This window comes from Perca flavescens, chromosome 18, assembly GCF_004354835.1.
Source record: "Perca flavescens isolate YP-PL-M2 chromosome 18, PFLA_1.0, whole genome shotgun sequence".
Lineage (NCBI taxonomy): Eukaryota > Metazoa > Chordata > Actinopteri > Perciformes > Percidae > Perca > Perca flavescens.
Genome location: NC_041348.1, coordinates 1,497,133 through 1,518,060, shown reverse-complemented (window position 1 = coordinate 1,518,060; position 20,928 = coordinate 1,497,133). Strand labels below are relative to the sequence as shown.

General features: G+C 41.9%; 1 protein-coding gene across 1 annotated transcript in view; it reads left to right on the top strand.

Moving 5' to 3' along the window:
- The window catches only part of nt5dc1 (5'-nucleotidase domain containing 1), a 116,276-nt gene that overhangs the window by 70,796 nt on the left and 24,552 nt on the right, over window positions 1–20,928 (top strand). Inside the window, exons 8-9 of the mRNA XM_028604809.1 lie at window positions 1,238–1,335; window positions 7,181–7,302. Coding sequence (XP_028460610.1) covers window positions 1,238–1,335; window positions 7,181–7,302 — 220 coding nt within the window. The remainder of the gene's footprint in view (window positions 1–1,237; window positions 1,336–7,180; window positions 7,303–20,928) is intronic.

The following is a 20,928-nucleotide window of genomic DNA, read 5'->3' as shown; positions in this document are numbered from 1 at the left end:
GCAGACAGAGAGAGGGCGACCCGGCAGTTCCCTAATTTGTTGCTCTCTCTACCGATATAAGCTGTTCTGTTTTAGGCTACCAAACGTGCACGCAGGCTGAAACTCAACTGTGCCATTTTATCAGGATAAAGCTATAAACAGAAGGAAACTCCGCTAGCTGCTAGGCTAATGTGCAATGGTAAACACTGCAGCTGTAACGCTAATGTGTCTACCTCAGCTGAGAACGGAGAAATGTCTATACGTAATACACGGTAGGAAAGAAAAAAGTGAATAATGCTCAAAATCCTTAGAATAGCTTTTAATTCCATAATATCAATGCATTGGGAACACTGCACATTCAATTTCAAATCAAAACATGACCAAAATTTATCAAGTTTGTGTTATGCCTTTACGGAAAGTGAAGAAAAAGGAATATTAGGCTGTTCAAAAAAATAGCAGTATTTACTGTATAAACTGAAAAATGTCTCAAGGTTTGCTTTACTTTGAATCACTGCACTAATATTTAGTTGCATAACCATTATTTCTGAGAACTGCTTGCATGGAGTCGACCAACTTCTGGCACGTGTGAACAGGTATTCCAGCCCAGGACCATTGAACTACATTCCACAGTTCCTCTGCATTACTGGGTTTGGCTTCAGAAACAGCATTTTTGATGTCACCAATCCCTTAGGTCTGGGGATTGGGCTGGCCACTCAATAACCTCAATCTGGTTCATCTGGAACCAAGACTTTGCTCGCTTACTGGTGTGTTTTGGGTCATTTCTATGACTCTACAACACTTACTAGTCAATTATTTGCCATGTAGAAATATCACTTCTACCAAAAAAATGTATTTATGAGGTTAGTGATGTTGGACTGCTTATTTTGAACACAACTGTACATACTTTAATGCATCAAACTGATTGTGTTTATGTGTTTGAGTTCCCAGTAAGAAGTGCCTCCTGTTTCAGAAGGCTTTCTCACCTTATATGGAAGATTGTATAGATGTACATGTACTGTATATTCTGCACATAACCTGTGACTGTAGCTCTGTGGGAGTGTTTACTTTATTATTCAGAGTATTCCCTGTATGTGTACACTCTTTATTGCTCCATGTTTCCTATCATCTGTACAGGCTGTGTAGCTTCGCTGAGCTATTTGTGTTTGTGTAACTCAAGTGTGTTTGGATGCTGTCCAGGCATTGTCCTTCACACAGCGGCCTGTCACAGAGGTTAACGTTGTTTCTCCGTCTGTCGCAGGAAGGATTTCGAAGAGCTATTTGACGTCATCATCACAAATGCCCTGAAGCCCGGTTTCTTCTCCTTGGTGCCCCAGCAGAGGCCCTTCAGGACCCTTGGTGAGTACTGGCCTGCTGCTCTCATGCCCCAATGCACTGTACTAGCATTTCTTAAATCATGTAATCTCTAAAATTTCAACAAACAGCTAAAAAACAACACCCTTTACAAGTTCCCGGAGCCCAAGCAGACATCTTCAAATCACTTGTTTAGTCCAACCAACGGTATAGCTTATTTCTTGATAACTATTTCTGGAGAGAAATGGTTCTGTATTTAAAACTTTTAGCCACACAAACTAAATTCCATTCACCTCCATTGTATTGAGATATTTTAAACCTTGTGTTGTCCTTGGGTCAAATTTGACCTGTTTTCAAAGTTTTTAATATCATAAATATGGGATTCTTTCAACCAAATTGCCCAAAAATAACATGGATGCATAAATGAACGCTCACGCATGCATCCATGTTATTTTTGGACAGGTAAAATGAATGATTACTTTCATAGAATTTTGGGTGTTTTATTCAATGTCATAGCATTTGAAACAAATGTTTAAATGGTGTGTTTAAATAATTAGTAATTTCTGCTTGAATAAAAAAACGTGACAAAGGCATTAAAACAATGTCAAAATCAAAAAAAAGTGACTTTTCAATTGTGACCCTGAAGGACAACAGACACAAGGGTTACAATCTGAAATCAAAACTATCTGCATAGCTAGATACCACTTTAGGTATTTAGGTAAGTAATACTATGTATTTTCACTTTAATTCTGGTGAACTGACCCTTTTAAAAGCTTTTTAGACATTTACAATATCACACATCCATTATTTTAGGAATATATTGTAGGGGTCAGTCCAGCTGTAATCTCCTCAAACTGTTCTATTTAATGTGAGGATTTTAAACAGCTGTTAGCTGTGTTAGTGAGATTATTATCAGTTGCCAACATTTCATTGGCTCAGCCCACACAGCATTCCTGGATGGGAGAAAAACATGCCCTGGTTTATTGGCATTTCTTTAAACCAATCACAATCGTCTTGGGCGGAGCTAAGCGCCGGATGGAGCAACAGTGCCTCTACAAAATAACCTCTGGAAGGAACTTGTTTTGGTGGAACATGTGTACGTTCAAAAGTAGTTTTAGTCATGCAACAGAAAACTCTGATTGGACAGATAGTCTAGCTAGCTGTCTGGATTTACCCTGCAGAGATCTGAGGAGCAGTTAACCATAGTCCTCACAAATCCACCGGAGGTTAGAACACTAACACAAAGGAAGAGGAAGGGGACGGACATCCGGCTGAAAAGAGGAGTGGAGTTTCCGGCAGCACCTGAACAGTCCAGGAAATGAAACGTGGTTGATATAGACCAGCCAGGTCACATGACTCCTAGCTTCCTGGGCTGTCGTCCCTCTCTTATTAGCCCTGCCCAGGCATCTGATCCTCATGCTCATTTTAGAGGTGTGCACTGGCAGGAGCAGCCTGTTGGAATGCTCCCCTCATCTGGATTGTCTTCCTGCCAGCAATAACACTGGGGATACATTATGTGTGAAGACAGGATGATCCACTGAGTGAAATATTTTTCTCTCTCTCTCTCTCTCTCTCTAGCTGTTCCTGAGTTTTGCCACGTGGGCAGAAAACACATGAGCATCAAAACTTCCTCTGGCTCTCTTTTTTTAGTCGGGAACTAATAGCTAATACATTGGCAGTATATACAGCCAATAATCATAAATTATTTATTTGCTTCCACTTATATTAATTGAATCTTCCAGGAGCCTTGTCTGTGTGGAGCGTTCATGTTCTGCCCGTGCTCGTGTGGGTTTCACTGCCCCACCAAGCTTTCTGTTCTTGCACAGCAGTTTCCAGTGATCTTTAGCTGCACGTACAAACATCGGCAGCAGATTGGATCAGCTGTTGCTAGCTGCTCCTTTACGTCGAAAGGAGGTGGTTTGGGCATCTGGTAAGGATCTGGGCACCTCCCTAGGGAGGTGTTCCAGGCACGTCCAGCTGAATTTTATCAGAATATTACTCTCCTCTAACCGCTGAAAAGAACTCTGGAGGGTCCCTGAAGGTTGTGTCTTTCTTACTGTCGGTGTGCAACTTCAACCCACACTGTCTACAACACACACGGTTAAATTAAGTTGTATGAATCGAGGGAATAACTGAAACTTCTTGTGGAATTAAATCTTTAAAAATGGTGTGCTGTGAAAATGTATCCTTGGGTTTAATATATGTTAGTCATGGCTTAATAAATACAAATATGAAACAAGGTTAAACTAGCCTAAGGCTAAGAAAAAAACTTTTAAAATGTGTTGTAATCACCGGATAAAATGTCAGAAAAAGGTGTAACATAATGACAATGATAATCCAGTGAAAATGCCACAGCACGTCTTCAAATCTGCTGCTCCCCTCTGAGCTGCAGACCACATACCACTCATTCCTCTTTCTCGCCGTCCAGTGTACTCAACCCCATTACTGTGTGTGTGTGTGTGTGTCCCATGTGTAGGTGCTCATCCCTGTTCTTTCACTCTCTCCTGTCACAATATTTCCAGCAAGTCTGAACCTGTGCTGGCCGGTCCACGGTTGTGTCAGTGACAGTGACGACTCAAACAGCCGTCAGACCCAGAGGAGCAATTCTCTACTTCAAAGACGCTGGTCCATTGATCCCCACATAACGTGGAAAAGCATGTGAAAGCATACCACAATTAAAAATCTATCAGTTTAATTAAAGAGGCTTCACAGCACTTGCTGACATTATGAATAAGTCATATGTGATTGCATTAGGCTGTAACTAACGATCATATTCATCCTCAATTAATCTGTTGATTATTTTCTGGATGGATGGATTAGTTTTTTGGGTCTATGAAATGTCAGAAAATGGGGAAAAATGTGGATCAGTGTTTCCCAAAGCCCAAGATAACGTCCTCAAATGTCTTGTTTTGTCCACAACTCAAAGATCTTCAGTTTCCTGTCCCAGAGGAGAGAAGAAACAAGAACAATATTCACATTTAACAATCTGGAATCAGTGAATTTCACTCAAACGGATTAATTAATTATCAAAATAGTTGGCGGTTAATTTAATATTTGACAACTAATCGATTAATCAGTTCATCTTTGCAGCTCTAGATTTTGTCAACGTCTGCAAAGTTGCTTATATTCATATTTCTTGTTCAAATTAATAATTTGGTCTATTATTATTTACCACACTTTTAATCAACTAGGATTATATTTTGAAATTAAAATCTCTTGTTGGAGAGAGTCCTGGCTAAAATGGAAGCACATTCCAACACACAGAAGGACAAGAGAATTAAAGGGTTATTCCAGCAATTTAGTATTGCACTGCCATAAAGTTGGGATAACACCAGGACAGATTTAAACAATAATGGAGCTGTAGCGATATCGTGACTTTAGTCTGGGTCAACCGAGACCTAACCCGGCTGAGAAGCGGCACTTTTCAGAGGTGGAGATTGAAACCCTGATATCTCAGGTACGTGTGTACTATTTGGCAGCCTGAAAACTGGTATTAAAGGCTGTAGAAAGAATGTGGAATGGAAAGAGATCACTGATGCCGAAGTCAACAGCGTTGCCGTAGTAAATCAGACTCAAGCTGATATTTATTTAATTTATACATCCTTGACATATGAATACTATAGTCTTAATAGTAACATACAGTCTTATATTGCAATTAGGGCTGTGCAAAAAAATCGATTCATATTGCGATTCAAGCTCTACTGATTCAAAATCACTTTTTTTTTTTTTTTTTTTTTTTTTTAATGGCGTAGATGGCGCTGCGTCAAAGTCACACTGACGCCTGGGTACTCTTGTCATAATCAGAAGAAGAACGAGTGCAGCAGAAGTAGTTTAGTCGGCGCAAACAATGGCAAACATCACAGAAAGAATTATTCAACCTGCTCCATCCTCACTGAAGGCAAGAGTTTGGGCACATTTCGGCTTTTATAACCTCGAGGGGCAGACAGAACTTGATAGGAATCATGCTATATGCAGGCTTGGCTAAGCGAAAGTTTAGTATTTTGGAAACACCACAAACTTGAGAAATCCCATGATACGCCATCCCCCAGAGATTAACATTAAAGACGTGGACCAACAACAACCTAAAGCAGTGGTTCCCAACCTGGGGTCCAGGCACCCCTTAGGGGGGCGGCAAAGATCACAGGGGGGGCGCAAGTCTTTATCTGGTTTGAGGTTGCACATGTTAAACTATGATAATACACTAGAATATATAATGTACAGTACAGGCCAAAAGTTTGGACACACCTTCTCATTCAATGTGTTTTCTTTATTTTCATGACTATTTACATTGTAGATTCTCACTGAAGGCATCAAAACTATGAATGAACACATATGGAATTATGTACTTAACAAAAAAGTGTGAAATAACTGAAAACATGTCTTATATTTTAGATTCTTCAAACGCTTGTTTTCTGTCGTACGTTCGTTTCGTAAATGAGGGCCATTTTTGGAAGTGATTCTTCAGCAAAGTCAGAAATTTAATTCTGCCAACAGTTTCCATTGTAATAATTACAGTGATTGCATGTGTAATTGCGTCACAGATTTCACTGTGTATGTCTGGTCTCATCTCAGTTTTCTCTGACGTGCCCTTTGAAACAAGCTGTAGTTATTTAGAAAGCAGCAGACATGTCCGTGCCAGCCTCATAAATAACTCCTAGCTCAGTCATGTTACCGGTTGTCATCACTTCACTGACATTCAGTTAAAACAAAGCATTGAGTTATTAACCACAACATGTTTCAACAGTTGCAGCCACAAGTGACCAATAGTGCCATTATAATTATGTGAATAGATGTAATGATCTGTTTAAAATTGGTAAAGCACTTGTTTTATCATCATCTCATATACATAATCCCACGGTATCCCACACATAATAGTATGTTGAAACAGCCTTATATAAGCCTGGTGTTACTCCACAGATGCATCCAGGCAGATTTCAGTTATCCAGTGATTTACAAGAAGAAGCAAAGTCCCTATCCCCACAATCTTGTTAAATCTTGTTGTTAATCTCACAACTGCTGACATTTCTTTTTTAGAGAGGCCCTAGTCTAGATCAACAGAAGTACATTTCCAGGATAAAGACGGACATCCGGCACATGATGTCAGGCTTTGCCCCTCCACTTCCGCTCTCTGGTGTTACCGTTCTCAAAATCCCTTTGCTACGGGAAACGACAACAGCAACCTTTGAGGTAGTAAGCTACACACAATTTGGATCGTGCAACAAGGCAGTTCTGCTTGGTTCTTTCGGTGGAATGATAGTAAAGATTTACAAAGAATATGTTTATAGCATTTCCTCTCTAACTGGGATGTTTTGGGAGCGATTGGTGGGATTGGATGCTGTGGACGAAGTACACACAGATACACTGGTAAGAGATAATGAAGTTTAACCATGTATCCGTTAATTTAAATAGCTCACATTACTGGATTGTTTCAACAGTTAACTTCATTTAATGTTGTATGTGGTGTTTTGCCGGGTGCAAATGTTCCACCAAAACAAGTTCCTTCCTGAGACTACTCTGCAGAGCCAGCCTTGCGGTGTCCGGAGCTGGGCGCCGCCCAAGATGATTGTGATTGGTTTAAAGAAATGCCAACAACCCAGAGCCTTTTTATCTACTATCCCAAAATATATCTGTGGTGAAGCCAGACCTTACTCCACAGCGCTGTATATTAGATGGGTCGGGCATTGCGAGACTAGAGAGGCTCTGACCCCCCCCTTTGGGAAGCCCTGCTTTCCTGGGAGTATTGGGATCAGTCTCACAGTCCATATAATTCACACTGTGCCAAAGCTGTTGTGTGTGGTTGTGGGCCCACTGGTGACTGCTGTGGTGAGGTTTGGCTGAGGCTGTGCAGCCGCACAGCAGCTGGTGTCTGATTGGGTTTCCTCTCCTGCAGTGAACGACGTGGAGGAGAGCGAGGGGCTGCCGGCGCTGGACAAACCCGGCTGGTACTCCCAGGGCAACTGGCCACACCTCCACGAGCTGGTCAAGACCATGACGGGCAAACCAGAGCCCAAGGTAGGCCGGCCACCCCGTCCTGTATGTCAGTGATTCCCAACCAGGGGTATGTGTACCCCAGAGGGTACTTCTGCAGTTGCCACTTATTTGGAAAAACAAATAGAAATGATGATTTGATAGAAGAATATATCCACATACTAACATGAAGTCAACTGTAACACCTGAACACTACATGTTACAGTTGTGTGTAAGATAAAACTAGTCAGCAAGCGAGCACAGACGTTTAGCTAAAATAAATGAATAAATGGTAGAAATAAATACACTATTTAAAGGAATGAATGCTGTTCAAAGCTTTAATTCGCTAAAGTAATGAAAAAAACGGTTAAAAAAGCTAGCTAACTTTTTTCACTCCAACCCAGCGCATGTTGTGTCCCATAGATGATTGCAGTTGGGTTATTTTTTAACCCAGCGGTATTAAGAGTGTAAAGTTGAAATAGCTAAAAGTAACGTTGGTGGATAAATGGCTGAAACATTCAGCTTCACTCCAAATAGTAGTAGCCTAGAAGGCTAGTAATAGTAGTAGGATTGCTCACCCAATCAACCTTAATATTGATGCCTCAATTGTATGAAATAGGATAATTAACAACATCCACTTTTATATGATGAATAGTGTTATACATTTAAAACATACATTGGGAATTGATGAAGGGGTACATCTGACAGAGCTGTGGGGGGGCTCAGACCGCAGAGGTCTGCGAACCACTGCTGTATGTACAGTAACAGGAGTCAGTAGTCAGACCTCTGGCTGCCTCGCCAACAGGTTGACTCCAACTCTGGGTTTTTGGCAGAGGCTGAAAGAGATGAGGGCTTCACGATAAATCAGCTCAGGGAGATTCACACTGGTGTGATGGAGAGGAGGAGCGTGGCCCTTGGCATGACTGTCGACAGGGCCGCTGTGTGTCAGCGTGTTGGGAGTCGTCTGATGGAACAGGCCACGCAGTGCAGCCGACTGCCCTCATACTTCTCAGTTACAGTTTGATACTGATCAAATGGCTCTGCTTTACCTCAGGTATTTAATTTACATTAAATGTTAATTTATTTATTAATTTGTATAGCACCTTAAACCCAAAGTGCTTTACATTAAAAACAGCATACACATTAAAACAAAGCATGAACAGAAATAGGAATACACAAAATTACAATCAACAAAAACAAGACATACAGGTGTGACCATTCAAATTCATACACACACACACACACACACACACACACACACACTAATAAATCCAATCAGTGCACCTTTCTCTAAAGCTAAAAACAGGCCTTCTTACTTAATCTTGTTAGTTGTCACCATGTACAGCGTTGCAGGGAAAGATGTGACATGAAGCGCACAATCACATCAGCCTCAAAATAGCCGCTCATACGCCTGCTGGAAATGGCTGGTAAAGGATGATATCTGACATTTGTTAGTTAGGCTTGAGCGGAGTTAATAGGTTAGACATGATGCTCAGAACTGCATCTCACAAAAATTAACACTCTCTATTTACTGCAAACACACACGCACACACTGTAGTTAAACAAATACCTGAGAAAATAAAAAGGACCTCAGGAGCTTACTGCAAAATCAAGGCATGTTGTGGTGTACAATTTATTAATGGGCTAAAAGCAGATTTAATCAGACATTTTCCCAACAAATAACAATAAAACCCTGTCAGGAACAATCCAGTTTTGATTATACAGTAAGAGAATCATGCATGTGAATTGCCACACAGACTGGGTTTCTGACCAGGGTTAAAAGGCACAAAGAAGCCTTTACTAACGTAAATGTTTTCGGGCATAGAGGTGTTCATGTGCATAGCAGTCAGTAGAACAAGTGCTTGAAAGTAGAGTCAACACTTTACTGCCACACCAACAGTACCTTAAGCATGTGTTGTATAGTGCTTATGGACACATTAAATCAACTATTCAGGCACAGACTGACACATAGTGAATAGCCTTTACAAATTGCTGAGTCATCTGAGCCATCAGCAGTCTGAATGTGAGCCAGCAACAAAAAGTGCACATTAGACAGTGTAGTGAAAGCTACTTGGCTTCTGGCTTTCTGCAGGGAGAGGAAGCTTGCTGTCCCTCATCTGTAGGGAAGATCTATCGGATGGTGCAGTGGTCCAGAGAAATGTACTCTATGTTAATGTGTGTGAATAATTCACTACGAAGTGGTGTCACAGTTTCCAAAAGTTTTGGATATGAGAATTTCATGTGACAGCCCTAAAAAGAAAAGTGTCTACTGATTTGGAATACTGTTTACTCATGCCCACAGTCTTCTCCATAAACCCAAGGAATGACATCATGTCTGACTTACCAACACGGTCTCACGGCAGTTCGTGAAATGTTTATGTAATTTTTAATCTATTGATTCGTGTATATGGACACACTTATCTTGTTTTTTCCATGGTGGTCAGCACGTAATGGAAAGCATCTCTATGGAGGTTGGGTTTAGGAAAAGAAGAACGGGGAAAGGAAAGGTCACACGCGGGAGACTGCCGCGGTGTTGTTTGACCCCCCCAACCGACCTCCCTACGTGGATTTTCAGCATTTCATACTACTCGCTACCTTAGTCGTGCTGTAATCATGAAAGGTGCTCCCCATTGAAATACATTAGTTTAAAAAACGTGCTGACCACCACGAAAAAAACTCAAGATAAACGTGTCTGTGTGCACGTATCAATAGATTAAATAACGTGACCATTTCATGAACTGCCGTGAGACTGGGTTGGACTTATAGGGCATAAAGGTCAGCCATCAGTCAGTGATACACATTAATTAGTTACTTCATTTCATAGGCACAAAGTCCATTTATCAACACAAAACTGAGTAAGGGCACAGTTAACCAGCATTAATTACAGCAATTTTCTTTTTCTTGTGGTTATTATTTTGGGAGGGATTTATATCAGGGTTTCTGCAGGGTCTTAAAAAGTCTAAAATCCAAACTTTAGGCTTTAAAAAGTCTTAAAAGTATTGTGTTCAAGGTCTTAAATAACTTTGAACAGGGATAATTTTGTGTAATAATTTTGTTCAATGTAACGCTACCTCTAATGCTCATTCAAATGTTCCCGCAGCGCTGTATAATAATCCCGTGGTGTTGTAGTTCTTTCTGTTGCTAGTCCAAATATAATTCACTGTATTGAGACTACAAATGAGACCAACATGCAACTTCTATTGCAGCCAATCCAGACACTAGTCCAATAATATAATGCCAATGAGGAAATCAGGGAATTGTTTCAGACGATGTTTCCAGACTCTGACATCTGACTGGGCTTTTCCGCCTTTAATGGATAGGACAGCTAGGTGAGAAAAGGGGAAGAGAGGGGGGAAGACATGCAGGAAATCGTCACCGGTCAGATTTGACTCCTGGACCTCTGCGTCGAGGCATAAACCTATGTTTATGTGTGCCTGCTCTACCCACTGAGCCAACCCGGCCACCTGACTTTGTTTTTCATGTTGTGATATGGGTCTTAAATTCAATTCATAATGGTCTTAAAAAGTCTTAAATTTGACTTGCTGAAACCTGTACAAACCCTGTACTGTATATGCTTTTGTTAGATACAGTAGCAATGTTAAGATAGACTAGTGCAGTGCCTGTTCGGGGCGGGCCTGTTCGGGACATGTGCCCTTTTCGGAACAGGCTCTTATTTGTAACAGTTTATGGAATGGGATGATTGCTTGACCCCGGTATCACTGTTTTATTATATATAATTAATTATAACACATGAAGCTTAATAGTTTAAGTTACAGGTTATGTTGTCTAGGTTAATGTCAAGTTGTCACAACAAAGACAATGACAGGGTTAAATCAGATCAACCGACACGCCCGCCTCATGTCATTTGTCAGTCTGCCCCTCTCATCAGGCTAACTACACACACTATTAGCTGACACAGACTAAAACGTAACAGCTACCATTACATTAAAGTAGTTGGTTTTTACTTTGGCTGTCTTGAGACCATTATACAGTAATTGTGTCATGAATATTTTTCTTTGACCTTAAGTAAAGTGAAACAATTTGGACATGCCATTAAGATGTCATAACAGTTAAAAGACCAGTTTGACGACAGTGAATGCACTACTGACGTGATTTAATGAGTTTTGGACAGATAACATTAGCTTTAGGCTAATGTTACATTTTTTTTTTTTTTTTTTTGCAGCCACTACTTAGTAATTAATCAAAACAGTCACTCTTAGTTTTCTAGACAGTAATTCTTCCCTTTAGTCTGCTTTTCCACTGAAGTACAAAATAATGGGTACTAATTATGCAAAAGATAATGAATGGTAGCTCCTTTGTGTATCTTTAAGTCTAAGCAGGACCCGAGGTTATGGCTAAGATGAGTATGACTTTCTCCACAGTCCTGCCAACATTTAGTTGTTCCTGATGATTATTTTATTTCCTGGTATAATGAAATAATGCATCTGAATTTTTCCATGTGTATTCTCTCCAAAAATGACAAGTGGTAGTTCATACATACTTATTAATTTCCTACCACTTATCATTTGAAAAATGCACATTCAGTTCCCCCCTTCTTTTCTTTCACTAAATACAATGTAGCTTATCAACTATCCCCTGTAAGGCATCTCTACCAAGCCTCCAGCACCAGGGATTTGCGCAAATGTCAGTGAACGTTGCTTCACTTTGGTCCAGCCACGAACCACGCCAGGCTTAAAGGTGGTAACACGAAGACGCTACAGATCAGGCACAGGCAGAGCTGCATCAGCCCAACCGAGGTTCACCCAGCAGTTCTCGTCATCGTCCACATACCACCACCCCCCCCACCCACCAGCCCTCTTCTCAATGCCCTCTCTGTTCCCCAGCCACGTGGAGAAAGCTCTTGTGGAATTCAGTGTCAACCTGCACTTATAGCTGCTTTAAACACTCCTCCGGGGTGACCTGAGGCACTCTGTGTTTTAAGTTCTCTCCACTTTCACCTGACAGGACTTAGTGCAGGTGGGCTGAATAGAGGCATTCAGGGAAGATTACAATCCCCTCTAAGCACAGACCTGAACCTGACAGGACACATTAAGACCTGAGTACGGGTCATTCCGAGGTGTCTGTGCTGCTTTTATTAGTTACAGAGGAGTTTGGATCCAGGACCATATCAGTTGAAGACAGAAAATGTTTTGAAACCCAATGGGTGATGCTTTGCTGAAAAGGTTGATGATTTTCCTAATAATTAAGCCTAGGATATTGCACAGTCCAATTGAGTCATAGTTATGACAACATTTAAATAACTATTGGGTCATTTTCTTAAAACTACCAGGTAGGGCTGCACGATTATGGCCAAAATGATAATCACGATTATTTTGATCAATATTGAGATCACGATTAATAATCACGATTATTTGTTGATTTTAACCACAAAAAAAAGTATTACAGTAGTCACATATAGGCTAAGTATAACTGCTTTCACATCCATATTGTGCTACATTCCTCCTCTGTTGAAGGATACTATGCAGGAGTCATTCCAGTTGTTGTGCGACTGATTTCCACACATGCCAGTTTGTCATGAAAAGTTACAGGCAACGCAATTTTCTGTTCACGTTAACGGCGCATGTTAAAATCCGATGAGCCCAGCGTCTAGCGATACTGGACGAAATAGCAAAGCGGATTACGGTGCCACTTGAATGCTCTGATGCTCCAAAACAGAAGTTAGAGGCAACAGAAACATGGCTGCATGTCACGCTAGTAAACACTAATAACACGTTACACAGCAGGTAACGTTAGCCTACCGTTAGCTACAGTAAACACTAATAACACGTTACACAGCAGGTAACGTTAGCTACAGTAGGAACTGGATTAAACAGCTAAACGACAGCTAAACGGTAAACCTTGTGACCGACTTATGACCGACTGCTATCTGTTGTCCCATCTCTGTCCTCCTGTCTACATCTATACTGAGCTGTGCGGTGCAGGGAACAACTCTAATTGGCTCATGGAGGCACGTGATCAGACAGTGGTTTACGGAGCTTTGGGGAAAAAAAAAAACTTTAATACGGAGGAGTCTATGAACTGAATGACATATTTTAAATATCCCTCGATCACGTGAATTTGATCGTGGGAAGCCAAAATCATGATTGTGATTAAAATTCGATTAATTGTGCAGCCCTACTACCAGGTAGATCTGCCTTATTCTGCTTGGTGTCAACTGCACTGAAAACATGCAATAATCTCATTCTGTTGGCAGAATCTTTTAAAACATAAGAGGAATATAACATTTTGGGACTGAGTATGAGAATGATTCTGCTTTTCCACCGTATGGCTCGACCCGACTGGCTCTTTTTAGTTTTCCGTTGACATAGTACCTGGTACCTGGATCTTTTTTTTTGTACCACCTAGGTCAAGGTTTATTGGCATTTCTTTAAACCAATCACAATTGTCACGGGCGGCACTAAGCGCCGGACGGAGCCACGGTGTCTCTGCAAAATAGCCTCGGGAAGGAACTTGTTTTGGTGGAACATGTGTACATTCAAAAGTAGTTTTAGTCATACAACAGAAAACTCAGATTGGACAGATAGTCTAGCTAGCTGTCTGGATTTACCCTGCAGAGATCTGAGGAGCAGTTAACCATAGTCCTCACAAATCCACCGGAGGTTAGAACGCCAACACAAAGACAGAGGAAGGGGACACACATCCGGCCGAAAGGACTGACATCCTGCAGGATGCCCGGCGGCACCGTAGCAATCCCGGAAATGAAACGTCCTGGATATAGATTTGTACCATACAGTGGAAACATGGCATGAATGAAAACAGAAAAAAATTAAAAAAGGTTTTGTCCTGCTGTCTTGTTGGCCCCCTCCTCTCGCCGTGCCCCGGGCCCCACACAGTCTGCAGCACAATGGGCTCATTAAGGCCCCTCTGCATGCCTGTGGCTCAGTTTACCTTGGGCCTGGCTTAAGCTTTAACTGCTCCTCTGAGTGATGAGCTGATAAGCTGTTTCTGATAGCAAGAGGATAACTCTTGACTCTGAAACACAGTCAGGGCAGAGAGCCTTGAACTATATCACCACTATGACATCCATCAGACACAGTCAGTGCGTTTACATGCACTGACTGTGTCTGATGGATGTCATAGTTACAACACGGGAGCTGATGCAGGACCACAGTGTGACGTCATCTGGCCAATACGTAAAGCACGCATTCCTGGTTGATTAGTGTCTAACACCGTTTACTTGGTGATTGTGATGGGATACAATTATTTTTGTCATGATGATCCTCATAATTTCATAAACCCCTTTGCAGTGTTTTAGAGTCTGATCAGCCTTAAAACCCAGATATATCACTCAAAATGAATTATATAATAATAAAAAATATCTATCCACCCATCCATCCATCACGCATCCACCCATCCATCCACCCATCCATCCACCCATCCATCCACCCATCCATCCACCCATCACATCCATCCACCCACCCACCCATCCATCCATCCATCACCCATCCACCCATCCATGCATCCATCATCCACCCATCCATCCACCCATCCATCCACCCATCCATCCATCCACCTACCATCCATCCATCCAACATATTGACATATTCAATTTAGTATTGAGCAGAGCTCTTTTTAAAACATTTGGGAAAGCCAATGTCAATTCTCAAGTTAATCAAAGTCCGTCGCATCGGAATTGCTTTGAATCCATTCAGTCAATGGCCATGCATGAGACTTTGGGGCTGAACCGTAGTCTGTGCCTGTAGAAGCTGCACTGGGGCAGAGGGACTCATGCTCAGGGTTAAGGATAAAGGCTACAACCACTGAACAGCGTCACGCTGTGTGGATGTGTTTGGAGGAGAAGCGTCAGCAGCCTGCAGTGGGATTCACTCCATGGTGCTTTCCCTCGTGCAGAGCTCAGTGTTGTTCAGGCTAAAGGAACTGTATCTGTTCTAGGGATCCACCCATACTGGTTTTTCAACGTCAATTATTAGTAGTTAATAAAACCAATAACCGATATTTGGAACTGATATGCATATACATTGAAAATGAAAAGTTAAAATTAAGGTTTTGGAATGTTACAAACTCCAACACAAAACTTTGTTTAAATGCTTTAAGCGATTATTTAATAAATGAGAAACTTTCAACATAACACCCAGTAACAGAGAGTCAGATAGTGTTGTGGGGGGGACATTACATCAGACTCAGTGGGGAGTGAAACCAAAGCAGAGGGACAGACACAGAGCTGGAGCCGAACCAAAGTAGCACACTTTTTAATAAATTAACTTTATCAGTTATAAAACACTGAGACCAATAATCTGCAAACTGCCAAAAACGGCCCAATAATCGGTCTATCGTTAATCTGTACACAATGAGTCTCTTCTGTGATATGTTGCCTCTGTGCTGCAATCCTTGGCCTCTGTAAATATTTATCATAGTTATCCCATGACTCTGACAGCGGCACTGCAGAGCCAGGAGAAGTGCAGGGCTTTTTGGGGGTACGAAGACCAGCTGTGGGTGTTCTGGGAAAGTCTGAAGGAAATGTGACTCCTGCAGCCCCCTCCCCACAGGCCCGGCCCGTGGCAGCCCCGATTAGTCTGTGTGTTTGTTTACATGTCGAAGGGCCGGTCTCAAAGCACAGCTCTGTGAGGGGGGGTGTGGAGGGGGGGAAACGCAGCTTACTGGAATGCCTTAAATCCTCTTTATGGCCTTCTGACTCCTGTAGAAAGGAGGGACTTACCATCTCCAACAGAAAACCCTGTTCACAAACTGCTCCAAACAGCTCTATTGTAGTCCAGCCTTTACTTCAGAGACAAACGTGGTCGCCTAGCTGCTAGCATGGCACGCCCTCATACTCTGCTTCTGACTGGCTAGTAGTCCTTACCTAGGTACTGTCAGGGCACGCCCTCATACTCTGCTTCTGACTGGCTAGTAGTCCTTACCTAGGTACTGTCAGGGCACGCCCTCATACTCTGCTTCTGACTGGCTAGTAGTCCTTACCTAGGTACTGTCAGGGCACGCCCTCATACTCTGCTTCTGACTGGCTAGTAGTGCTAGCTCCTGAGCATGTGCGACTCCCAACAAAGATGGAACAGAAGTGAGATGAGGGGGAATGACATGCAGCAAAGGGCCGCAGGTCAGAGTCGAACCCGCGCCCGCTGCATCAAGGAGTAAACCTCTACATATGTGCGCCCACTCTACCAACTGAGCTAACCCGGCCACAAGTTTTTGCCACTTGTTCCAACTTTTTTGGAGCTATTTTTTGACAATTTGGTCGCTTTTTCCAGCGTTTTTGTTGCTTTCATACACATTTTGGGGCTTCTTTTTTTCAATGTTTTTGTCGTTTTGGATGTTTTTCTATGATGGCTGGGTTACTTTTTTGCTGACTTTTCCTTCTTTTTAATAAAAGCATGTCAATAAAATATACATGTCTGGCCCTTGATGTGATTCTGATTTTCCAGTCCAGCCGCTATTTTAATAAAGTTGAGTTTGACACCCCCGGTTTACATGATGCAGCTTGTATAAAACCTTTAGTGTTTCTGTGTTATCAAATTCATCCTAAAGATTTCAGGTGATGGTAAAGAGCATGCTTTTCATTGGATGGTCCCCCCACACAGCTAAGTTTCACACACAGTGAGCCTAAATGCAAGGTTGAGGTTATCAGATTTCATTACATGGGATATTGACTTTGGTTGGGGAACAGGAAGACAGAAGTATTACAATTTTCCGCTTCGAGCTACAACCTGAATATGAGTTCCAGGCATGAAGGCCTTTTTTCAGGAATGGGGGTGTGCTTTTAAACATGCAATTCTTCACATATTTATATTTATTTATACTTAAAGTTTATTTTTTATCTATTATTTTTTCCAAAACGGCACTGGTCAAATTAGTTTTTGCGTACCATGGTCTCATATGGCTGTGTGTGATGTCTTATTAGTGATATAGCCACAGAGAACTTTACAGTTCCTCTCAGCTTCACTGAGCGTCGTTATTTTGGTTTTCTAGCCCACAAACTCCGAAAAACATGCTATAAAAATCAATAATATCGGGTGCCTGGGTGGCTCACCTGGTAGAGCGCGCGCCCATATATAGAGGTTTACTCCTCAACGCAGCGGCCGTGTGTTCGGCTCCGGCCTGCGCCCCTTTGCTGCATGTCATTCCCCCTCTCTCTCCCCTTTCATGTCTCCATCTGTCCTATCAAAATAAAGGCCTAAAATGCCCCAAAAAATAATCTTAAAAAAAAAAAATCAATAATATCAAATAATTGTAAAAAGTGGAGGGATGTTCAAACTTCTTCAAGGACCATCCCATTGACTTTCCATATGTATTATAAATCATATAATCCCTTACATCATGCTGTTTTGTTTTTAGAATTTTTTGAATTTACCGTTCCAGGCCTCCATTGGTTTCCATTCATTTCCATCCCACACCCCATCCACACCAACACCGGGGTGCGGGATTGCGGTGGCGTAGATTGATTTTGCGAGTGCAGCTGAAGGTGGACACCAGGGCGGTCACTTCTTCCCAAAATGAAGTTTGAACGAATCCAACATAAAAGACAGTTTGTTTAAACTAATTCAAACTTTCATGTAATCCGAATCCTCTATTACAGAGAGGAGAGACAGATAGGCCTATACTGAGCTGGAGCAAGGTTCCTGACAGGCGTGGGCTAGAAGGGTGTTATGGGGTGGCACCAGCCCCCCCTGAAATATGATTCCCCCAATCCATTGGGCTAGAGTACTATCACTTGGCTGCATGTTTTGCCAATCTTTAATCTTTAAAAAGTGGCAGACTGAGCCTATAGAAAATGTGAATTGTATTCAGAGATGCAATATAAAGGGAAACTAATAATGAATGTGAAGAATTACATTGTGTTGTTCTATCCAATATTTCCTTTATTTCTAAGCAGATGTGCATCTGCATTCTGATGAAATGTCACCCCCGACTGATTATTGGTCCCCCCACTTAAAAAATCCTGGAATCACCCCTGGTTCCTGAATATTAATTATTATCAATATTGAATTTGAACGCATCATTACAGTTCTATCAGTTAAGATTGTAGTTAAGATTATACTTATTTGAAACCGAGTACGGTTTATAATGTCTTGTTAATGTACTGTAAAATAAAGTATGACTGCATTCTGCATAAACAAATCTAAAGTGGGTCTTCAGTCTTCCTGTCGACTGGTCTTTCCCTTCTCACTTTAAAGCCTTTTTTCCTGTGTTCAGAATGTCAGCCGGCTTCTGGGTCTTGTCTTTTTAATCTCCCAGCACTCTCCACTGCTGGACTCCATTTCCCCTCCCATTTAAAAGAGAATAGAAATAAACGGCTGTTGAAATGGAATTTCAACAGCCGAAAAGCTGTGGGCCGGTGTGCGCCTGCACTTCAGATTTGGTCTGCATGTGTCCCAGTAAAGCCCGCCTCAGCTTGCTTTTCTTTCCAGATGTGAAGGACAAAAGAGATGTGATGGTCAAAGAGGTTGTGATGAGTTTTGCAGACTGGTCGTGTCTGGTCTGGTTCACCCTGGGGGGGCCGTAAGATGTATGCCAGCTGAGAGAAGAATTCAGTTCTAAAGTGCAACTAAACAAGTTGTCCCATCTGTAGGCTTGTAACAATTATTACATAATTGTCAATTTTTTAAGTCTTAAGGCGTATGACTGACTTTATTTTGGTTAGATATGCCAAATTGTAATTATATATACTGTATATAAGCAGGGCTTTAAATAAACTTTTTTGATCACTAGCCAACACGGCTAGTAGATTTTTAAAGTTACCAGCCAATCAGATTTTCCACTAACCACGTTTGTTTGTTTTCCTACTAACTTTACGTCTTAATTTCAGCTCCTCTGGTGTGTTTGGCTCCGTTCCGTTCGTCTTCTCCGTTTCAGCGTAGCTCGTAATTGATGCCACGCACGCTGGGCATGTAGCCAACGGTTGTCTGACGCGTCACGATTTACCCTACAGTCATATTAGCTACCAAAGACAGCGACACGCACTCGCTTGATGGGCATTCCTGGGCGTGCCTAGCCTACTCTTGTTTACTTGGCAGTGAATGTAGGCTAGCAGTACTTGCAAGCTACCGACATTTTTAACGTTCTCAGCTCATATATATATATATATATATGTACATATACCAGTCATTTCCATCATTTCTGAGACTCTCCTCCATGCATCGTTTTTAATGTTAATGTCTCTGTACGAATCTAAGGTTAGATTGTACAGGACCGGGAACGTGGACACCACTAAAATAAGTTTTTCCTCCATTTTCTCACAGCTTTGCGGAACTAAAGTTTGTTCTATTCATTTCTGTAAACGTTTGACGTGGTGGCGCTTCTGTATCCATAGTAGCATGCTGTTGCCTAGTATCTGCAAGACGTCTTACAAGTCACTTCAGAGGTATTGTCAAGTCACAAGAACAATGTTTTTGGATTTATAAGTATTTATTCTACTTCGTTTAAGAATGCTTGATTCTGATTGGCTGGGAGGAGGGCATTATCCCGGCATATTGCCCGCTGTGTATTGCCCACTGACTGAGCATAGCGTCATCAAATAGTAGATCAATACACAGCTTGTATTTTTTTTTCTGTCACAGAAATTTCAAACATGAGGTCCATTGTAAAAATAGACCTTGTTTAAAAAGGTTTCTAAAATGTGTCTGAAATCTATTGGAGGGTCAGTTGATACATAATTTTGCAAGCGAGATACAATGTAGCAACTACCTTATTAAACTAACATTAGTGATCAGATGCAGCCTTGTGTGGTTGCTATAGAAACTATTAACGTTAGCTACAGTTGAGCTAACATTATTCGCTGTAGGCTAGTTCTAAATAGCCTACAGGCTGACCTGAAATTGCTGCGTGAATCCACAGCTCTCTCCCCGGACACCCCGTTAGGTCTAGTTTCCAAAGTTTGGTTTGACCTCCAGCTTTGCTTGGCGAGGCGAGGCAGGGAGGGCACTCGGGAGCTGACTGCGTCCTCATTCGCTATCAAAGTGGATGACGCCGGGGATGAATACGTTAGTTTGTCGTTCAATCCGGAGACGAAGAACCACACACATTCAAATGACCCAAACAAGGAAAACCTCCGAGGCGCAATGTATGCGGAGCCAGGCAATCCCGGATGTCCAGTCCTGAGCTTCAAAAAATATCTCGCTAGACGGGTGTCACCGCCTTCTATCTCCATCCACTGAAGGACCCCAAACCACATCTCTGGTACTCCACACAGCCGATGGGGAAGAACTACCTGGGGGACATGCTTCCACGATTGTCCAAAGCAGCTGGTCTGACCACCAGATACACCAACCACAGTCTAGAAGCACGGCTGGAGTCCAGACAGATCACGTCTGTTACGGGACACAGGTGAGCCTAAGCCTAGGTTATAAATTCATTGTGGTAATAATAACCTGAAGCCTACTGCAAATGTACATTTTTTATTATTTTTTTTACAGGTGTGAATCCAGCCTCAAAAGCTACTGGGCCCCATCCAACACAGACAAAAAAGTCGGGTGTTGTCCTCACCCCAGCTGGCCTCCGCAGCAAGCATCTCTCCCCCTCAAGCTGTCAATCCTCTCAGCCTACCTCGTCCGATTCATCTTTCCCTATGCCCTTCAATATGTCCCATTTTACAATCAATGGGAATGTCCAGTTTATTACACATAAATGAATCAATAATTTTGTTATACATTCACTGCAAATAAAAATTATTTGGAATAA